The sequence below is a fragment of the Rhipicephalus microplus genome, chromosome 1 (assembly GCF_043290135.1).
Source record: "Rhipicephalus microplus isolate Deutch F79 chromosome 1, USDA_Rmic, whole genome shotgun sequence".
Taxonomy (NCBI): Eukaryota; Metazoa; Arthropoda; class Arachnida; order Ixodida; family Ixodidae; genus Rhipicephalus; species Rhipicephalus microplus.
The window spans coordinates 157,919,245-157,939,896 of record NC_134700.1 but is presented as its reverse complement, the minus strand read 5'-3'; the positions used below and the strand labels follow the sequence as shown (position 1 = coordinate 157,939,896).

At 45.6% G+C, this 20,652-nt stretch overlaps 2 protein-coding genes across 3 annotated transcripts in view; both read right to left on the bottom strand.

Annotated features, from left to right (window-relative positions):
- Positions 1 to 5,091, bottom strand: part of LOC119178779 (IGF-II mRNA-binding protein) — an 83,413-nt gene extending 78,322 nt beyond the window's left edge. For both annotated transcript variants that reach the window (XM_037430022.2, XM_037430024.2), the window contains exon 1: positions 4,746 to 5,091. In XM_037430022.2, the coding sequence (XP_037285919.2) occupies positions 4,746 to 4,923 (178 nt within the window). In that variant the 5' untranslated portion in view covers positions 4,924 to 5,091. The remainder of the gene's footprint in view (positions 1 to 4,745) is intronic.
- A 4,291-nt stretch (positions 5,092 to 9,382) lies between these two features.
- The window catches only part of LOC142801440 (ATP-binding cassette sub-family F member 2-like), a 75,606-nt gene continuing 64,336 nt past the window's right edge, over positions 9,383 to 20,652 (bottom strand). The window contains exons 11-14 of the mRNA XM_075887540.1: positions 16,052 to 16,162; positions 15,633 to 15,695; positions 15,121 to 15,249; positions 9,383 to 9,785 (exon numbers count right to left, since the gene is read on the bottom strand). Of these exons, the coding sequence (XP_075743655.1) occupies positions 9,456 to 9,785; positions 15,121 to 15,249; positions 15,633 to 15,695; positions 16,052 to 16,162 (633 nt within the window). The 3' untranslated portion in view covers positions 9,383 to 9,455. The remainder of the gene's footprint in view (positions 9,786 to 15,120; positions 15,250 to 15,632; positions 15,696 to 16,051; positions 16,163 to 20,652) is intronic.

Sequence of the window (20,652 nt, the reverse complement as noted above, 5' to 3'; positions counted from 1 at the left end):
AGAACTTTACCAAGAACAGTTTCAGCTATACCAAACGTTAATCTTGCACTGCATAAGCTAAAAAAGGTGGCAAGTAAATATGGCGTTAACATTATTTTACACCTCCTAATAAGCCTGGTAAGATATTCCGTCATTGTGCAGATAAGAATGAGCAGGTTCAGAGAAGAAATCAGCAGGTTAAGAAGCAGCACTGACATTTCAGTTGTAAAACACCAAGAAATTTACAGATCAACGTGCTGGTCCGGTTTATAAATTTCCTTTCAGCTGCAGTCTTTTCTACATAGAGATGGGCCATTGTGTTACTCAGAGATTAATGAAGCATAAAAGGTTTAGATTAGACATGCCTAATCTTTTTTGCACTCGCGACACTGTAAATGCATGCGCGAATCCGATGAATCTGCCATTTTACACATACACAGAAACAAAGAGATGTGTCTGACAGTCAAGGCTTGCCCCGCCGCGGTGGTCTAGTGGCTAAGGTACTCGGCTGCTGACCCGCAGGTCGCGGGTTCGATTCCCGGCTGCGGCGGCTGCATTTCCGATGGAGGCGGAAATGTTGTAGGTCCGTGTGCTCAGATTTGGGTGCACGTTAAAGAACCCCAGGTGGTCGAAATTTCCGGAGCCCTCCAATACGGCGTCTCTCATAATCAAATGGTGGTTTTGGGACGTTAAACCCCACAAATCCATGACAGTCAAGGCTTGGCATACACATAGTAGTGAGAGTACGATAGCAAGGGTCCAAGCGGCTTGTTTTACGGTAATTATATGAACTAATGAAACTGTTGTGGTCATGGGTACGGACCCTACCAACAGAAAGGATAGTTTTCCGGAAGTTTTGTTTCAACTTAAGTGAGAATCATAGAATTACACTTAAGAAACCACAAAGTAGTGTCCCCTGTTCTTTCAGTTGGTTTCATTAGTCCACGAAACAGTAGTGAGAATACACGCAGAAGCCAGTTGATTGCGAAACTGCGATATCAAATGTCGTGAAAGCGCAAGAAAACATCGTAAAACCGCACGAAACAATGTCAACTAGCGAGATACAGCGTTTTGTAATGCTATAACTAGCGTAGAGATGAGGTGCGTGTAGTTACGTCTCTAGCAATAAGATACGAGTGCTCGATTGACAAGTGGAACTCCATAACTGAGCATGCACAAAAGAGTTTTCAGTCCACCTTTTTCACCAATGTGCCCACTTTAAGTTAACAGTTGCAATCTGCCTTTCTCACAGTGCCACAGCACATGTGCCTTTCCCCTGGTGACAAAGTCACGAAACATGGTAGGGCCTCCGCACACATTGCTACCTCAGAGTCTTCCGTTCTGGCTAGCCCAGCTGTCTTAGGTTATCCTATGACGCTTTGCCCTCCAACCAACATGGCAGGGAGCAGCATAGAAAAATCAAACAGGCCGATTCTGTTTTGTGGTTTTCTGTTGCTGTCTGCATGTTTGTGCGCCCAACCGCTTTCATGGTGTTGCACGGTGTTACCATTGACACTTCTTGCTCCCTATTTGTGCGTATCTAAGCCAGTCTGTTTCATATAGTGAGACTGGCATTGTTTGCAGTGATATAACTATGTAACTGTTATAAAATTGTGAAATGAACAAGTCATAACCCCTGATACGGAATCCGTCAAAGACCACTGGGCTTGTCCACTAAGTGCACTGTTGGTAACTATACTCCGCTTCATACGTAATTTGCAACTCTGTAGAGGCTTAATAAGACTTCTTGCAAAAAATACATTCGAAACAAAAAATAAGTTCAATGTTCTTACCACCGATACGAAAATATTTGTGTTCATCATTACGGCGATAATTGACGTTATTTGGTGCCTTACAAACAGAAACGCTGTTAAGCATCTGTTATGATGCGGCTAGATAGCCTAGTTTTCACATGACATCACATACACACGCTCTGCTTTGGGTATATCACAATGGCAGCCACCACAGTCATTCCTGCCTCCTTTTGTGCTCTTCCAGCTTTCTTCTGTTTGCCAGTCGCTCCAAGGGGAAGCCCACAGAAACACTAGGGTGGCTCGTCCGGCACTAATCATACGTCATGCGAGCGACCACAAGAGCTATGTTTTGCTGGCCAAACTTCTTGCATAGCTTCCACAGCATTGCACCTGATGCGTGAAATATAATACAGCACGTATGTTTTTGCAACTGTTGACGTTACTTTCACAGAAAAAAGCTTTTACTAGCAAGACATCTGAAGGTGCAAGTTCCTTTCTTCAAACCTATACTAAAACAGCTATGTGCATATTCCATAAACCCACTTCCTTTTTTGCTATTGCACACATTTGTGACACAGATAACTAAAAACAAAGTAAACAAGTGGTGACATTAACTACTCACTGTTAAATGCAATGTAGCCCATTGCCACAAATGATTACCTAGCTCCACTACGATGCTGTCAACATATATATCACGTAGATTTCATCACCCACTGTTCTACCTGAAATTTCAGGTATCATATTTCTTGTCACACCTCCTAGACAATAAAGAAAGAGCAGTCAATTTGTCATAAATAAAAGGTCTAATAATGCAAGCTCTGACACAGTAAGATTTGTACTTAATGTCAATTGCATTCACAACATCTTGCATTCACAACAGTCCTTGTTCGCTGAAAAATTTCAACCACTGATTCTACCTTGATAATCGATTGATATGTGGGGTTTAACGTCCTAAAACCACCATAGTATGAGAGACGCTGTAGTGGAGGGCTCTGGAAGTGTCTACCACCTGGGGCTCTTTAACGTGCACTCAAATCTGAGCACATAAGCCTACAGAATTTTCGCCTCCATCAAAAATGCAGCTGCCGCAACCGGCAATCGATGCCGCGACCTGCGCGTCAGCAGCCAAGTACCTCAGCCACTAGACCCCCGCGGTGGGGCACCTTGATAATTGGACGTGCCACGTTAACCACACACTCAGGGTACTGAGAAAGGAAAAATGTCAGCTTACATGCAGTGCTAAAAGTAACGTAATATAATTCTTGGGAGTTTTACGTGCCAAAACCACCATGGTCGATAAGTTACACATGGGGCCAGCTATCATTAAGACACGTCTCCACCGCACTTTATGAGTGTTTCTAATAAAGGTAAAGGCCTTTCAACTACATGCGTACATACATGCTTTATGTGTAAGTGCACACAGAGGCAATAGTTAATTTTGAGACCGCTGAAGTCGCATGCAACTGGCGTGCTTCCTGAACAATTTAGCCCACGAAGTTTCTGTAGTGACGTAGGAATCACTCATGACCATGTAATCATATACAACACACACAATGAGAAAGATGCAACTTTCATAGTTTTTTGGCGAGACTGGGTGGCCTAATGCATTGAACAAACCTAGCATTATAGCTTCGGCAGAGCAATTTCACGACTAAAGAGAAATTAGAGGCCCCCTTCAAAGATTATTTCTCTTCCTCGTACACCAAACCAAGACTCCGTGCAATTCTTAAACGTTCCTGTGCCATCGATACCCGTTACATCTTGGGAGGCGCCTGCGGTAAGTTTAACTGCGCCCCTTAAGAACTGCCCCGCGACAGACTACCGAGCAATTGCACAAGAAACTTTAGTCACTTAGCTGTTCCAATATTCCTCCAGCTCAAAAGCACACTTGTCCTCAAACATCGGTGGTCGAGCTCCGCAGTCGACAACAAACGACTTGCAGCTGAATAGAAACTGTTTGCTTCAATTCAGACACAGCTGGCGATTTTGCACTACCATCTCATCTTAACATCGTATCAACGCCCCCACGTGTTTCGTTTTTATCAGTAGAAAATGAATCAGTGCAGGGGAGAGAAGCCCTCACGCATAGTGACATCTTATCTACAGTGCACTTGTACGAGGCACAGCAAAGACGAAAGCGAATTTGCACAGTGACCTACGAAAAGGATCATTTCCTTTTTTCTCTTTCTCCCTACCCTGTTAATCTCAAGAACGGAAGGCGGAGTCTGCAACAGCATAGGCGGAAGCGAGGCTTTATGACGTTCGGCACCACGGACGCGAGCGTGAGACGCTTGGGTACGCATAAAAAACGCCGGCGTTTGAAAAAAAAAAAAGCTAGACATAAGAGAAAATGGGCGAGTCCCCGCCGAACCAAACACGAGCATGAAATCAGAGGCTCCTCTAAGGTCGTTGCCTCTAAAATAAGCACTGGACGATTCAGCGCCGCCCGACGTTTCCACTATGCGCGCACACATGCACAAACGCGCGCACGAGCAAATAAAGAGCAGCAGCAAGCACAAGCCTGACCATTTCGCGCAAGCAGCAGCAGCAACACGCGCAGTCCCGCTCGTATTTTCGCCAACGCTAACGTCTGTCGCGGCTGAAGTTAGCTCGCATTTTCCCAGAACTTTTCACTAAGCCTAACAGCAAGGTAACCATGTGAGCGGCAAGACTGCGTTGCCCGGGCAAAAGCAGCTGCCGACAGCCGCGTCGATAATACGCCCCAACGGTCACGTTGCCTTACGGGCCTGGCGCACAGTGAACGCGAGTGTACCGGCGCGCTAGCGCATGAATACGCGGCAACACGCTACCTTCAAGCCACGCCGGCCGGAGAATTTAGATTAGGCGCCATTTTGAGGCCGAGTGTCCATGCACCCTGCGTCTCCCCTCGGCCCTCCCAAGTGAAAACGTACCGTAGCGGAAAACGTCAACTGTGGCAGCGCGAAGCACCCACGGCACGCGCTTTTCGGAGCCACACTACTGTCAAAAGAAAAAGCGTGCGCAACGTCTCACCGTTCAGGGCTTCGATGGCCTTGCTAATCACCAAGTCGTCTGAGCACTCGACGAAAGCATAACCCCCCTTCTTCAGGAGCACGGATTTAGGAACAACGCCGGTCTGCTGGTGAAACAGTTCTCGGATAGATCCTTCGTTCACGTCCGCCGGTAGATTGCCGATGTAGAGCTTGTTCATGTTGAGGGACACCGATCTATGGATACAGTTTTGGGACAGTTTTAGGGGTTGGGAAATGAGAAGGAAAAGGATAATAAAATAAAAAAAAAACTAACACGCCGACGGTGCACGGAAAAATGCTTGTGTGACTGCCGCCTCACGTTGTCGATTGCCTCCCTCTCGGAGAAGTCTAAAGCCTGGCACGCAACAAACCACGTGACCAAAAATCTTTTTACTTTCATGTTTCAAGAAACATTTATCATGTAAGTTGCCAAGTTAAGCCTAAAATTTTTTCACTGTAGTTAATTAAAACGTCTTGCAATAGTTCAAGGCTACATGTACCTACAGAAAATGCACGGCTGCCGCGAATTAACGAAATGAAACCGAAACTGATTGTTCTACCTGCTACAGCACGGAGGAAGGAAAAAACCTTTTCCTTCCTCCGTGTGCTACAGGCATAAGTCGCTGTGAATTCACGACGAGTAAAGATCCTGAGGCATCTAACGTCGATGCCATTGCTTTAACACAAGTGCTGTGGGTGTTCGATGTGAAAATACATAGTCGAAGCTGGCGTTTGCTGAACAATCAATAGGTGCGCGACTTACAAATATGCGCACATGCAACCGCGCACTCCTATAGCCGAAAACCAGTCGAGAATATGTCCTCTAAATATATGTTGCACACAGCGTATTTTCAGGAGCTAACGAAACGTTTGCGCTTCTATAAAAGAAATATAAGATGCACGTTCTGCATATTTACATAGTAACCTATATTTACCTCAAACTATGTGATTTGTTCGAATTATCCGAAAATTCGAGTCGGCAGTCCAGGAGGCCTGCGTACGGGCGGAGAGCCACGGTCTTTGGTCCCGGCGTGGACGCGGCCAGCAACTGCGGCGGACACCTCTTAGGGGGGTGTCTGACCAGTTCTCCAGGACAAAATAAAGTTCATTTCACTTCACTTCGAGTTAACAGACGTAGACGAAACGGCCGGTAAATTCGAATCATGCTTTTATTCCTTTAAGTAGTGTAAATGACTTTCTCCTACAGTTCGACGACGTGGTGGGCAACAGCGTGAGACCTAAAACTGCTGCACCAATTCATGTTTTGTCAGCGCTGTGTGCAAAAACGAAACGGTGACATTAAACAAAAAACGTTTTGCCATTTGAACTAAGCGAAAAACCGAATTAACATTATTGTTTCTCATCATTAGCTTTCGTTTCTGGTGCGATCTATTGTTGACTGGAATGCGCTTCCTCCCGAGGTACTTACAGGATGTAGATCCTCACAGGATTTTCAACGACGGCTGGACTTGTTTTTTGCCTAACATTGTGTATTGTTCACCTGTTCACCTCCCACCCCTGCTACAGCCCGCAAGGGCTAGCAGTATTGTAAATAAATAAAAATAAATAAATAAATCATGATGACCAAGAGCATTCGAATTAAGTGAAAAGTCGCATTACCGAGTGCGAAGTTGACTCTCGCGACAATAATTGCCGATGATGATATGTTCGCTAGCTGTGCTTCAGGCTTTGATCGCACACATATTTTCGTGTCATATTAGCAGGCCCTCAAAAGAGTTTATGAGTGGCTGCACTCAGCGTCTTCGCGCTGCTGATAATTCAAGGTATTATTTTGAGTGGCTTTTCAGTTTTATGTCTGTGCTCATTCTCCAAATGGGCTGTAAGGTACGTGGAATAATGTTTTGGGAGAGGTGTCCGTGTAAATCTCCTTGAGTATGCTGACTTGTGTGAAAACGTGTAAGTGGTACTCTGACAGGCTTCAAGTAAATTTTAACTGAGATCAACTGGCTCCAGCTAGAAACCAACTGGAACCATGACCAGTTGTACTGGACCCACATCATTTATATATCAAGGCCTTGCCCATTTCATGGCCAATCCCCCATGGTTGGTTGTGCCAGTTTAATAAGGGTCTACCAAACAACTCATTCGGTATCTAAGTGGGGCGAAGTGGTTGCAGTAGAGATCCGTCGGGAACTTTAACCAGTTGTGCGGCGGAAAACGCCTGGTACGAGTTGGCGTTCAACACCAAGACCATTGGTACTCCATAGCTTTCCAAGATTCAAAATCTGATAAAGTCATCAATTTCTTCAACTACACACTGGATTTATTGGGTTGAAGCAACAGTACTCGAAATGAAGATAACACATTCTCCTAAGGCATTTCATGTGAAACAAGTCTGTTTCTCTACTGATAGACAAGACGATTAAGGCATTGTTACTGTGAAGAATAGCATTTTTATACAAGGTGGCAAGTAAAAGAGCACAGATATTGCTTCCGGTGTAAATAAATGTAATAAAAAATGCTCTGGAGAATTATTAAACATTTGCACTACACAGTTGAGATGCTTAGTTGTGATTTTGTGATCTGGAGGCAAACGTCTGAGAAAAGTGATTTTTTCTACTGTGAGAACTCTCTATCTTGATAATGCGAACAGCACGGTCCTCTTCAACGGCGGCACTTAGGTGCCCCTTCAGAGACACAAGCTTGCAGATTCTAACAAAGGCGTTGCCTAGTGTTCGCTCGGGCAGCTCACTTATTAGTGCAAACACCTTTTGCGAAACACCTTTTCGAAACACGTGCGAAACACCTTTTCGGTCGATGGTGGGGGTGGCGCATATTCACTTTCATTCTGCCCTGCATGTGCCGGTACATCACTCGCTTGGCTAATATGCCGGTAATAACAGCTACAATGTCTCAAAATAGGTGGATCAGACATTTAGGCTGTGTTCTAAAATCTTGTACAATAGGGTTGCGCGAACAGCGACTTGGTTTGAATATTTTCTAATCGAATTCGTATAGCATATATCGCATATTATAAAGAAAACATGCATATTTGTCACAATCCAATTAACTTACACAATATTTCTTTAAAGTTTAAACAAGTTATGTACAGAAGGACAAATGAACTTTTATTGCAAGAAACCAGCAGGTTTAGGTGGCCGGGCCTAGGCCTCCCATGAGGGGACGTCAAGTGCTTGCCTCGACGCCGCCTCACGGGCGTACTGGGTCGCCCAGATTTGGTCGTCAAGAGTTATGTACAAACAAATATTCTTTCTGGTTAAATTGAAAATGGAAGCAACTCTGAATAGTAGCAAAATTTGACTTTTGCTAGAATGCAAGTGATGACCTGTAATATACATTAAGTTTTGAATTTTGCTGTATTCAGAGCATGTAGGCCAGTATAACAGGCTTTTAAAAAAATTATGAGAGTAATGTGTTCATTTAACCTTGAAGTGGGGCTTCGCCGCAATGCAGATTTTTTTCGAGTAAGTGTACTCACAATACAGCACCCAATCAACGCGGCAAAACCACTTTCACAAAGGAGAGGGGTTACATGTAGATTAATATTCACCTGTTCGTTCCCCTCAAACACTTTGAGGTTTCCAATAACTAGAATTCATACCAAAGCGGATTAGCATTACTGTAATATTCATTCAAATATTCGAAGTGCTCGAATATTTGCACAAGCGTATTGCACCCATAAGATGCGCACTTAGTCACATTTTATTTGCCGTTACACCAACTGAAAGCTTGCTGTCGCTGTGGTGGTTTTGGCAGCAGCCCCAAGGACAGCACAGCAGTGCTTTCGTGTGGTATGTTCTGGGACAGAAAAAGTGGACATGTGCAGGCAGGGAGGGAGGAGTGGTTTGAGGCCAGTGCACTGGACATTTTAGCTAAGGAAAGCTCGGGGCTAAATATTTGAACTTCCAAGAAGTAGCTGTGCAGAAATACTGCGAATGTCCGAGGAATCGATGATAGAAGAGGCATGCAATTATGGGCACAAGAACTCTGGATAGCACAAACGCTCACGACTAACAGCAAAAGGCGCGCAATGATAAGTAGTGCTAGATGATATGTGTACTTCTTACGTAGACCCCTGCCCCTACATGCCAAACTGATAGGTGCCACCCCTTGCCTGGCCATGCGCAGAGAAGCATATTTGAGTCTCTTTATCGTTGCTGTGTATCTTTTGCAGTTGTTACTCTGCATTCATGTCGTCCCAACTTCGCCCTTACGTCTATGTTTGCACGCTTGCAGTCTTTTACAGTTGAACCCCTTTGTAAGCGACACTGATGTAACAGACAATTGCGTACAACAACGCCAGTATGCCTAGATTGAAACAGGATTTGATATAAAAAATGCTTACGTGGTACGCAGCTCATAGGAGGCACCTATTATAAGGGACAAGAGTTTGCTGCCCAGAGCATGTCTCTTGTTAAGGGGTTTAACTGTATCATGAGGGTGCATGTTAAAGAACCCCAGGTGGTCGAAATTTCCTGAGCCCTCCACCATGGCGACACTCGTAACCATATGGTGGTTTTAGGACGTTAAACCCTACAAATCAATCAAATCAACTATATCATGAACCCCTACCTACTAGCTAAACTTTCTGCCATACTTGTAGTAACCCCACCCCTAAAAACATGGCGGCTGAGTCATCCAGAACTGCACAGCATGGACAAGTGAGTGTTTCATTTTTATTATCTTTGTTGTTGATAGCAAGCAGCACTAATAAGGGCTCCTCCCCTGGTCATTTGGGCCTGTTTATTTGTGCATCGGCCATGACTTTCTTGCGCAGGTGTTCCTTGTACGAGAGGATGTTCCCTTTCCACTTGGTGACTGTTTGGTTTTCGCACACCCAGATCTCTTCGGCAACGCGGCTGATGAGCCGGAAGTCATGGCTCACCAGGACCATGCCACCGTCGAATTCCGCTATGGCCTCGGCAAGCGCATCGATGGTCTCCATGTCCAAGTGGTTGGTCGGTTCGTCCAACAGCAGCAGGTGGGGCACCTGCCATGCCAGCCAGGCGAACACCACACGGCAGCGCTGGCCATCTGACAGTTGCCGAATTGGGCAGATCTGCAACGTCACAAGTGAGGCAGGGTGAAACTGGGAATCTGTTGAACACTGGACATAAATTTTCCATTCTCAGTTCTTAAGACAGACGCAAGAGGAAAGAAACAATTGACCTCAACTAGCCTGCATGCATTCATAAAAGTGGAAACACATTATATTGATAATAAGTTTGGTTGCAGCCTGAAAACTCAAGCTATAAATGAAAGAAAAATTGATGCCCACAGGTTATAAGTTTTTCTTTTTTCAAGTAGCTTTCATGCCACAATCAGGTGGATGACAAGTTTCTTCCAATGAAGATTACTCTACCATGCAGGCTTTGCTGAACCGATCTGACACTTAATTCAAACTTCACCGCTCATCATGCGTGTGCTTGACTTCATTGGAGCCCCCAGAAGCAACTAAGAGTGGCAGAATAAGTATGGGTGGAACTTAAATGAGTCTGCCTCAAGTACTTTATTTCCTTAAAGTCCCCCTGCAGGGGTATTACATAAGAGGTGGTGTTGGATAAAACTATACAATGATATTCTTAATGACTTCGAAAAACATGGATGGGTTGGTCATGGCAGGAATTGCGTGAGGAAGGCCGTTCCAGTCTTTTGCTGCTCGTATAAAAAAGGAGGCTTCAAATGTTGTGGTCCGGCTACGTGGTAGTGCGACTTGAAGCGGATGACCAGTGCGATGAGATATGTGTGAAGAGGGCGTTATGTATGGTGGATGATTCAGTGAACTGAAATACAACATATAAAAAAGAGAAAGGGCGGCAACCTGCCAGCAAGAAGCAAGTGTTTCCAATCTTGATTCTGCCTTCAAAGATGACATGCTGATATCACAATATGAATATGCAGAGTGAACGAACCTGGCCACCCGATTTTGCATTGATTCAGGTTCACTTATGATATATAATGGGGGGGGGGGGGGGGGGGGGGCAAATGCATATTCGAGCTTTCAGCTGACTAATGATTTACAAGCAGCAAGCATCTTTACATGCGGTGGAGTATGACGTAAGTGTCGTCTAAGAAATCTTAGTGATTTATTAGCAGCTGAAATAATGGTAGTGGCGTGATGACGCCATGGTCATGAGACAAGGTGACACCGAAGTACATAGGGGGTTATGGCAGCGAGAAAAAGAAACAAGCCTACATTTATTAGGACTAGTTTCATTAGCCAATGATTACACCAAGTTTGTATGTTGATAAGGTCATGCTGAATTAATGTTTGGTCATGAGTGTTGGTTACTGAACGGTAAATAACACAGTCATCTGCAAACATGCGAAAGTTACACGATACGTTCGTTGGTAGATTGTTAACATAAATAAGGAAAAGAAGAGGTCCCAGGACAGATCCCTGCGGGACACCTGACGTTACAGGCAGTCTGTTAGAACAATGATTGTCAACAAGAACGAACTGGGAGCGGTTAGTCAGGAAAGATGTGATTCATGTAAGTACGTTGGGGTCTAGATTTAAAACAGAGATAATATTGTCATGGGGTCGTGATGCAGATGAATGGAGCACACTGCGAGTCAAACAATCAATTGTTTATTTGTGCGAACCTGTGCCCAGTACACGGAAAGTCGGACTACAGTATCAGTCTTGTACTGATAGCGGCGAACGGAGCGTCGGCCGTCGATCAACTATTCACAAGCAGAGAAGTGCGTTGGCATTTATACTCTTGCCATCGAATGTTATAGTGTTATCGCTAGCTGTGACGTGGGTTCCAGAATAATCTGTACAGTTCACGGAGTGGGCGTGATCTTATCGAAATGATCTACTACAGTCCTGAAGCTTCTCGAAAACTGCAGGCGCGGTGTGCGCTGAGAATTGTGTAGTGTATTTAGGGCGAGAACAAAACTTGAGGAACGGAACGTGGCAATATTAGAATGAGGCATTTGTGAGGGAGAGTAACGAATGCTTTAGCAAAATCTAGGAAAATGGCATCAGTTTGAATGTTACACTCAAGGTTAGAATGTCGGTCATGAAGGAAAATGGCCAGTTGTGTTCGCACGGATAACCTTTTCGGAATCCATGTTGACAGGGATGAAAGAAGTGTATCGAATCTAAAAAGTTGATGATATGGGAGTATATGACATGTTCCATGATTTTATAGCGGTCACTAGGTAAATATATGGGACGGTAATTAAGTGGCGAGTCTCTGTTACCTGATTTGAAGACTGGAACAACCTTCCCCACTTTCCAGTCTGGTGGCAGAATGCTTGATAATAATGACTACGAAAATAACAGTTAGGTACGCGGCACACACATGTTCAATGTTTATTAAGAGTATTGAGTTAATATCGTCCACACCTGCAGATGATGAAAGCTTAATATTTGCTATGATCGAAATGATCTCGCTCGTAGAAAAAATAATTTGGGACATAGGCTCGGTAATACTACAGGGTGAAGAAAGCTCAGAAAAGGCACTTTCGTTGGTAAAAACAGAGAAAAAAGCCTCGCTAAAGATATTCGCACATTGAATGTTGTTAGCTGCATCACCATTCGCCTTTAGAACACTTATTATGCGTGTCTCCAGAGGGTTCATCACCCGCCAAAATTTGCGAGAACTGTTTGCAAGCATTTAAGTAACTCCTTATGAAAAAAAACAGAGCTAGGCGTTTCGTGTAGCCCTCAGATAATCTACTTTAGTGGCATAATATTTGTCCCATCTTTAAATATGACCCAGTTTTCATCAACAGAGCGCGTTTGACTTATTCTATTGAATTCAGGAAGGAAAGACGCCAGTTCGTTAAAGGCGCTATAATTGCCTTGGTCATAAAGGTGGATTGCTCTAGTGACTAAATAGAGTTTTATAGGCTGAAACGATAAAGTCGCTTGTATTGCCTTGTCATCACTAATGGTGCAGAGATATATTATTGATGATCGGCTCTCTGAATAACAAGTTAGTATTAAATTTAAGATGTTGGAATTGTTTTCTGTGACGCGCGCTGGTAGGGATACCAGTTGTGTTAGATCACAGTTGAGACGGAAGTCTACGAAATCTTTTGCAGACTTACAGCCTACAGCTGTCTGGACGCTACCACTCCAATCTATTTGAGGAAACTGAAATCTCTAAAAAGGAGTATCTCTGCTCTTGAGTAACGCTTAATAAGGTCACTCAGATTGTTCTTTAGTTTAGATGTGAAATCTGGAATACTAAGTGGAGGCCTATAACAGACACCTATAAGAACAGTATGGGGGCAAGCACGGCAAACGACCCAGAGAATTTCAAGCTCAGAAGCGTCAGTCCTGGCCATAGAGCATGATAATTGTTGATTCACGGCTATCAGAACACCGCCCCCTCGTGCGCCCGTGCGGTCCTTTTGTTAAAGGTGAAATTCTGGAAGGTGATCTAGCACCTCTGCATCGGTTACATCATTTGTTAGCCATGTCCCGGTAATTACCAAAACATTACTGCTAGACGATAAAACAAGCTCAGAAAAAGCGTCCTGTTTTGAAAAATAAAACTACGTGCATTAGAGAAGACTACTGACAGCAACAGGTTAGAATTAGGGTGAGGTATGGCGGTGTTCCAGGTGGATTAACGCCAAAGTAACAGCTACGATACTTCCTTCACAGTTTGAGATTACTCATCGTACACATAGCGCTTGTGACCCATTAGCAGTGTTTTGTAATTCAACGAGAGAACAGCAATTTGGTTTTAGCGAGAGCAATCAGATGCCGGCGGACGTGAGGAACAGGACGAGAAAAATCTTCATTAAGGCTGTAAACAGTTACCTTAAATTTCCGACCATTAGAAAGAATCACTTCTTTTGTTTTATGGACGGTGAATTTAGCAATTATGAGGCAATTGCGGTTATTATCTTTACGGCAACCCAGACGGTGGGCACGCTAAATTTTGTTTGGATCAACAGAAATGCCTAGATGATCACGGCAGTGCTTGATAACAGGTTGTTCAGCTTAGAAAAAGGTTTCTGATCCTGTTGATTCAGGAAGGCCATAAAAATAAGATGATTGCACCGAGAGTGATTCTTGGCGTCATCCACGCGCGCTTCAAGCTTGTGCAAAGTATCAGTCACGTTAGCGGTGCCCACTTTCAGTGCTTCCACGTCAGAATGCAAAAAAAAAAAAAATATTTTGGTAATGTTCTTCTGTATCACTCATGTGTCTAATAAGATCTGCGATAGATTTATCTGTATATAATAAATGGGACTTATGGTCCAACACCTGGTTAAGTAATTCCGTCTGACCAGTAGATGCAGTTCGGTAAGTAACATTGCATCTTACCGTGTATCTGAGGGCTACACGGTAAGATGCAGTTCGGTAAGTAAAGCATTGGATGCAGGACCCGGGTTGCTCTCAATATCAATCTTTGTTCAAACACAGCTAAACGCAACTGAAGAATAATACACAGGTGGACACAACTCATGTTCCATGAACTCGTGTTAGGGCATATCTCAGCATGTTTTGAGTTAGTGTGAGAATATCTGAAATTTCTAATATTTTTTAAAGAGTGGTTTCTATTCGCACCAGAACTTCACCACTGAAACTATTTGAGCGTCCCGAAGACAAATAGAACAATCAACATCTGATTGGCAGTGGCTCTTCAGATTTTCAATATGCTTCATCCCATCACTCTTGCATTGCGGCAAAGCTGCCTTTCAGGTTCTGCTATAGTCGCAAATAATAGACTTTGGAAACACTGGTTCCACCATGAAGATGATAGACGTGGCAGAGGTGGGGGCTCAATTATGTTATGAACCTGAAATTTGGGCAGGAAGTCTGAAAGATCAAACACGAAATATTTCTGGTACACAACATTTCAGGTGTAATATATATATATATATTTATGTCCACAAAACATATTTGAATCTCTAGACTCGAAGGGAGCAGACCCTTTTCCGCTACATCAGTTATGTTTCCAAGGAAGTTGAAAGAGAAAGAGAGACTGAGGAAATGGCATCTCTGACTTTCACTCGTAAAGTGTTGTCAGCAACACTTTGGCTGCACAAAGTTATGTGCATAAATACAATTCGGCCTCTGCATTGCCTTATTCTTGAGAAGACAATAATGAAATGCCACCCTGTCAGCAATGCACCAACCTAGCCACTTTCACACACTTTCATGTTGTTCCCTCACATGAGTATGAATTCTCTCCAATTTCTGTTCTGTATAGTTTCGCTTCGAAGTATTAGAAAAAATGCTCTAGTAGAACTATTTAGAAATATTCTAAAAAATATTCGAACCAGTTCACACTTCAATTTTCGAATTTCCTTCGCAACCGAAATTTTCTTATTCGCAGATCTAGTTTTGAGGACTGTCCGGTTGTGTCACTGCCTAGCCATCTTTCCCTTCCTGCTTCACGCAACTCTTCGCCGTAACCCACCTGCTGTCTTCCAGTGAGACCATAGCGGCCAATGATCTTGCGCATCTCTTCTTTTTCCTTGACCTCAGGGAAACTGGACATCATGTACTCCAGAGCAGACATGTTCAGGTTCAGTTGCTCAGACAGGTGCTATGCAAGAAAAAGCATAAAGATGGATGTCATCACACCCATTCAGAACATGCGCAGAAGATGCCGGGGGCTATCAGTTACTGCATAACGAAATGTCAACTTTCTCATTTTACTGCTGTCACCACTAGGTTGAATCGACAAGCACAACTGCTCACGCAAAGTCACTCTTATAATTGGTAATCAAACAGTGCTCAAAACGGGGCAGACACAGAAAGTCATGACGATCCTCTACCCATCCTCTATGTAAATATCTGTCTGTTATAAAAGATGTTATACTCTCATTGAAAGCGTGATGAATGGGTTATCGGTCATGCCCAAAGAGCTGACAGCTACATAAAAAGCTGGCTGTAGTACACAGGTGCAGAAGCAAAAAATCATCTTACCTGATGATATCGAGCAATCTTCAGGTGCGAATGTGTCCTGATTAAGCCGTCATTAGGCACAAGCTGTGTGGGAGAACAAACCGCATCAGATACAATGTTCAAAGACCACCAAGAAGCGAGTTCTTCGTGCTGCAGCAACTGTGGCAACAAGCTAAAAGACTAAAATGAAGACTAAAATGACGGAGGAAACACTGTCACAGTGCACACACTGAGGCGAGAAATCCCCACCGAGAAAATCTCGTAAATAGCTAAGAATCAGTGGAGAGGCTAGACAACCAATTATGAAGTGAGAATAGTGCCACTGGAAAGGCTAATGAAGAGAGTTGCCGCAAATTACTTCATCGTAACCATCGTGTCGCATTGCCCGCACTTCGTAGTGATCATGAACCACTCGACCGGTGTCAAACCAGCTGCCTCACCTCGCCACAAAGGAGCTTCAGGAGGGTCGATTTGCCGGCTCCGTTGGGTCCCACCAAGGCCACCCTGGTATCTAGGTCAATGCCAAACTCCAGATCTTTATAAATCCAAGGCTGCAAAAAACACCCATACGTCACGCACCACTCATCTAGATACGGAGTAATGACAGACAATCTCGTCGATGTAGCACCCACGCTCGGTGCACCCGACACATGAGTCGAAGATTAAGTACATCTTTGCACTCAAAAGCAGCTCCTGCATTCAATCTCCATCTCAGATTACAATACAGTCTGCTGCATTATATTGGACCTGTGTACAACAGATTTTTGGATATAGCAGATCACTAATTAGCCCAGGTTTAGTCTGTGTATCAAATTAATAAAACGAGTTTCACTTTAAGCAGGCCCCGATAACACAATATACCATCAGCTACAGTGAACAAAAATCAGCATCCCCCCCCCCCCCCCCCCCCCCAAGCAAGTGGGAGAGGTCCCTCAGGAGCTCACTTCTCGCCGACCAGCGATGGGCCGTCCAGCAGGCCCACGAAGCGGCCTCCAGGTACTCCCTGTCAGTCCCTACGTGGGAGACGCCCGCTACGCGCTAAGCGCGTCCTGCAGGACCGAAATAAAGTTTTTCCATTCCATTCCCCCCCCCCCCCCCAAAATTCGGTGCTTTAAGTGCATTTTTATCGTGTTGATGCGGGCTGACAACAGACTTGACTGTGTTGCCCTCTGTGCACTAAATCCACGGGATTTAAAATTACGGTTGGCAACACTGGTGGCTCCCGGTCAAACCAAACCAGTCTCGGAGTACGTTGGTTACGCCCGTGGATCAAGCGTTACAGCTGACTGAAATGAGACTCAAAGCTATGGCATTGTCGCTAAACGGTGCTCCCCATTCTCTTACTGCAAACTTGTTTGAGGCAAGTGCAAATAATAGGTGTTTGTGTTTTGCGTTAGGTGTCTGTCACTCACAGCAGTAACACTGTTAGGCACTGTGACCAAAGTTTTGTAAGTAAGACATTCTGGTGCTACAAGCAGATGAGTTCCACTGTGAAATTAGAATGATAATGCGAGAGATGCTTTAGTGCATTTTAGCTGAGAACTTTCAGACCAACTTTGGTTTGTCCAGCGGGCTGTTGAAACTGCGAGGGCGCAACAGTTCCTAGAGGCCCAATTTCAAACAAATGTGTGTTCCCGTCTGCACAAATAAGAAATAATTTAATTCAAGCTGATTAACAGAAGTGGCTGAAAAAGCCTGCAAGAAACACTTTAACATTGGGCTAAGCTTTGCTACTGTGCAGGAGCATTCCTGCCCCTACTGTAGCATCACTCACTCGTTAAGGGAGGCCACGGGCCTTAACAGTGAAGATTTTTATCATTATGTGATGGCGTTTATTGAACCGGAGAAGTCGCAACGATGTCGCAACGAAAAGTGGCCGTACGACAAGTCTGGCAAAAGGCGGCCCAGGTTCTCGTGCAATCAGAGCACGGGGTTTTTCCTTCTCTTTGGAAGGCGCATACACGTTAGTGCGTATGCTCCACTACAATACCCCCCGGGTTGAAGAGTAGCCATCCTGGCGACTCACGGAGTAGGCACAATGAGGGGGTCGTAGTAGGGCTTGAGACGGTCGACGTGTACGGTCTCGCGTCCTCGACGGCGCAAATCTGGCGATTGTGTTAGGGGCTCGACGATGTAATTCACTGGTGAGGTTGCGTCAATGACACGGTATGGACCATGGTACCGGGCCAGAAGTTTGGAAGACAGGCCAGGAACGTGCGGGGGCACCCAAAGCCACACGAGGGAGCCAGTACGAAACGTAGGCGCTATGTGATGAGCGTCATCATGCCGGGTTTTTTGTAGACCTTGAGCTTCACTTGTCATAGACCGAGCCAACTGACGGCAGTCTTCAGCGTATCTGGTGACTTCCGAAAGCGGGGAGCACTCCGATACATCAGGGCGGTACGGGAGTATGGTGTCGAGTGGGTGGGATGGTTCGCGGCCGTACAACAGAAAGAACGGGGAAAAACCGGTAGTCGCTTGCGTCGCGGTGTTGTAAGCGAAGGTAACAAAAGGCAAGACAGCGTCCCAGTTAGTGTGGTCGGAGGAGGTGTACATCCTCAGCATGTCGCCAAGTGTGCGGTTGAACCGTTCAGTGAGACCATTCGTCTGTGGATGGTATGCGGTAGATTTCCGGTGGATGATGTTGCATTCAGCGAGAATAGCTTCGATGACCTCCGACAGGAACACTCGACCCCTATCACTGAGTAATTCCCGTGGAGCCCCATGGCGGAGAATGAAGCTGCGGAGAATGAAGAGTGCAACTTCGTGGGCGGTCGCTGCTGGTAGAGCTGCAGTCTCAGCGTAGCGTGTCAGATGATCGACGCCGACAATAATCCACCGGTTTCCAGAGCGACTATATGGGAGGGGGCCATAGAGATCGATACCCACGCGGTCGAATGGGCGAGCCGGGCATGGGAGCGGCTGTAACATGCCAGTAAGGTGCCGCGGAGGTGTCTTGTTCTGTTGGCAAGTGGTGCAAGACTGAACGTATTTCTGCACAAAGCGATACATTCCTCGCCAGTAATATCGTTGGCGCAGCCTTTCGTAGGTTTTCAGGACACCTGCGTGAGCACTTTGAGGGTCTGCATGGAAATTCATGCAGATGTCAGAGCGCATATGAGTTGGGACAGCAAGGAGCCACTTCCGACCACCAGGCATGTAGTTGCGGCGGTACAGAATGCTGTCTCGCACGGAAAAGTGGGCTGCTTGTCGGCGTAGCGCTCTCGTGGAAGGGACAGCAGACGGATCGGTAAGGTAGTCGAGTAACAATGCAAGGTATGGATCTTTACGCTGCTCCGAAAGCATGTCAGTGGTGTCTATTGGTGACAAGGTGGTAAAAAGTGGTGACAGAGAAGCCACATCTGGGGTCAAAGGCGATCGCGAAAGTGCATCGGCATCTGCATGCTTGCGACCGGAACGATATATTACACGGATGTCGTATTCTTGCAATCGAAGTGCCCAACGTCCCAGGCGTCCGGACGGGTCTTTCAATGTGGACAGCCAACATAGAGCGTGGTGGTCTGTGACCACGTCGAAAGGGCGGCCGTAAAGGTACGGGCGAAACTTCGTCAAGGCCCAGATTATGGCCAAACACTCCTTCTCTGTCACGGAGTAATTCAACTCAGCCTTCTTGAGAGCGCGACTTGCATAGGAGACTACGTATTCGGGTTGGGTGCCTTTCCGTTGTGCCAAAACTGCACCAAGACCGATGCCACTTGCATCGGTGTGAATTTCTGTGGCAGCAGCGGGGTCGTAGTGACGAAGAATGGGTGGTGAGGTCAGCAGGCGGCGCAGCTGGCGAAATGCGTCGTTACATGCAGGTGACCATGCAGATATACCTTTGCTGTTGGAGAGCAGACTTGTTAGAGGTGCGATGATGGACGCGAAGTTGGGCACAAAGCGACGAAAGTACGAGCAGAGACCGACGAAACTTCTTAGAGCTTTCAGTGATGTGGGCAACGGGAAGTCAGCGACAGCCCGACAGCTTATCGGGATCCGGAAGAACACCGTCTCTTGTGATGACATGTCCCAAGATGGTTAGTTTGCGTGCTGCGAAGTGGCACTTTTTGGAGTTAAGTTGTAGGCCCGCAGAAGTTAGACACGTCAGAATCTCGTGGAGGCGAACAAGATGTGTCGGGAAATCAGACGAAAAGACTACGATGTCGTCCAGGTAACACAAGCAAGTTTTCCACTTATGGGCACGCAAGATGGTATCGATCATGCGCTCAAATGTGGCAGGCGCGTTGCAGAGCCCAAATGGCATCACTTTGAACTCATATAGACCATCTGGCGTTACAAAGGCTGTTTTAGGGCGATCACATTCAGCCATTGGCACCTGCCAATACCCAGAACGCAGATCCAAGGATGTAAAGTACTCGGCGCCTTGTAAACAGTCAAGAGCATCGTCTATTCGTGGTAGCGGGTAGACATCTTTCTTCGTAATCTTGTTTAAGCGGCGATAGTCCACGCAAAATCGAACGGTGCCATCTTTTTTCTTGACCAGAACGACAGGTGATGACCAAGCGCTTTGAGAAGGCTGTATCACTCCACGTTTAAGCATGTCGTCTACTTGCTCCGTAATGACGCGGCGCTCTTCGGCGGAAACGCGGTAAGGACGCTGTCGCACAGGCAAATGTGAGCCGGTGTCAATAGTATGAGTGATAGTCGTGGTGCGGCCCAAAGCAGGTTCTTGAAAGTCGAAAGAAGAGCGAAACTTGTTAAGGAGAGCAACAAGTTGGCGGCGATGCGAGAGGGGAAGGTCTGCGTCAATAGCATTGTCGAAGGCTGACAAACTTGATGGCTCAGACGCATGAGTTATTGCGGCAATGTGACATGGTGTTTCGTCGGGAGGAATAATATCATCGATATGGTCGACAGGTTGCACATATCCCAACGTTTCACCACGAAGTAAGCTGATGGGGTAGTTGCAGTGGTTGGTAACCAGCATTACGGTTAAACCAGATGCAATTGTAAGAACGGCAAATGGGAGAACGATGCCCTTGCGTTCAGTAAAAACAGGAGATGGCGTAAAGAGCACCGT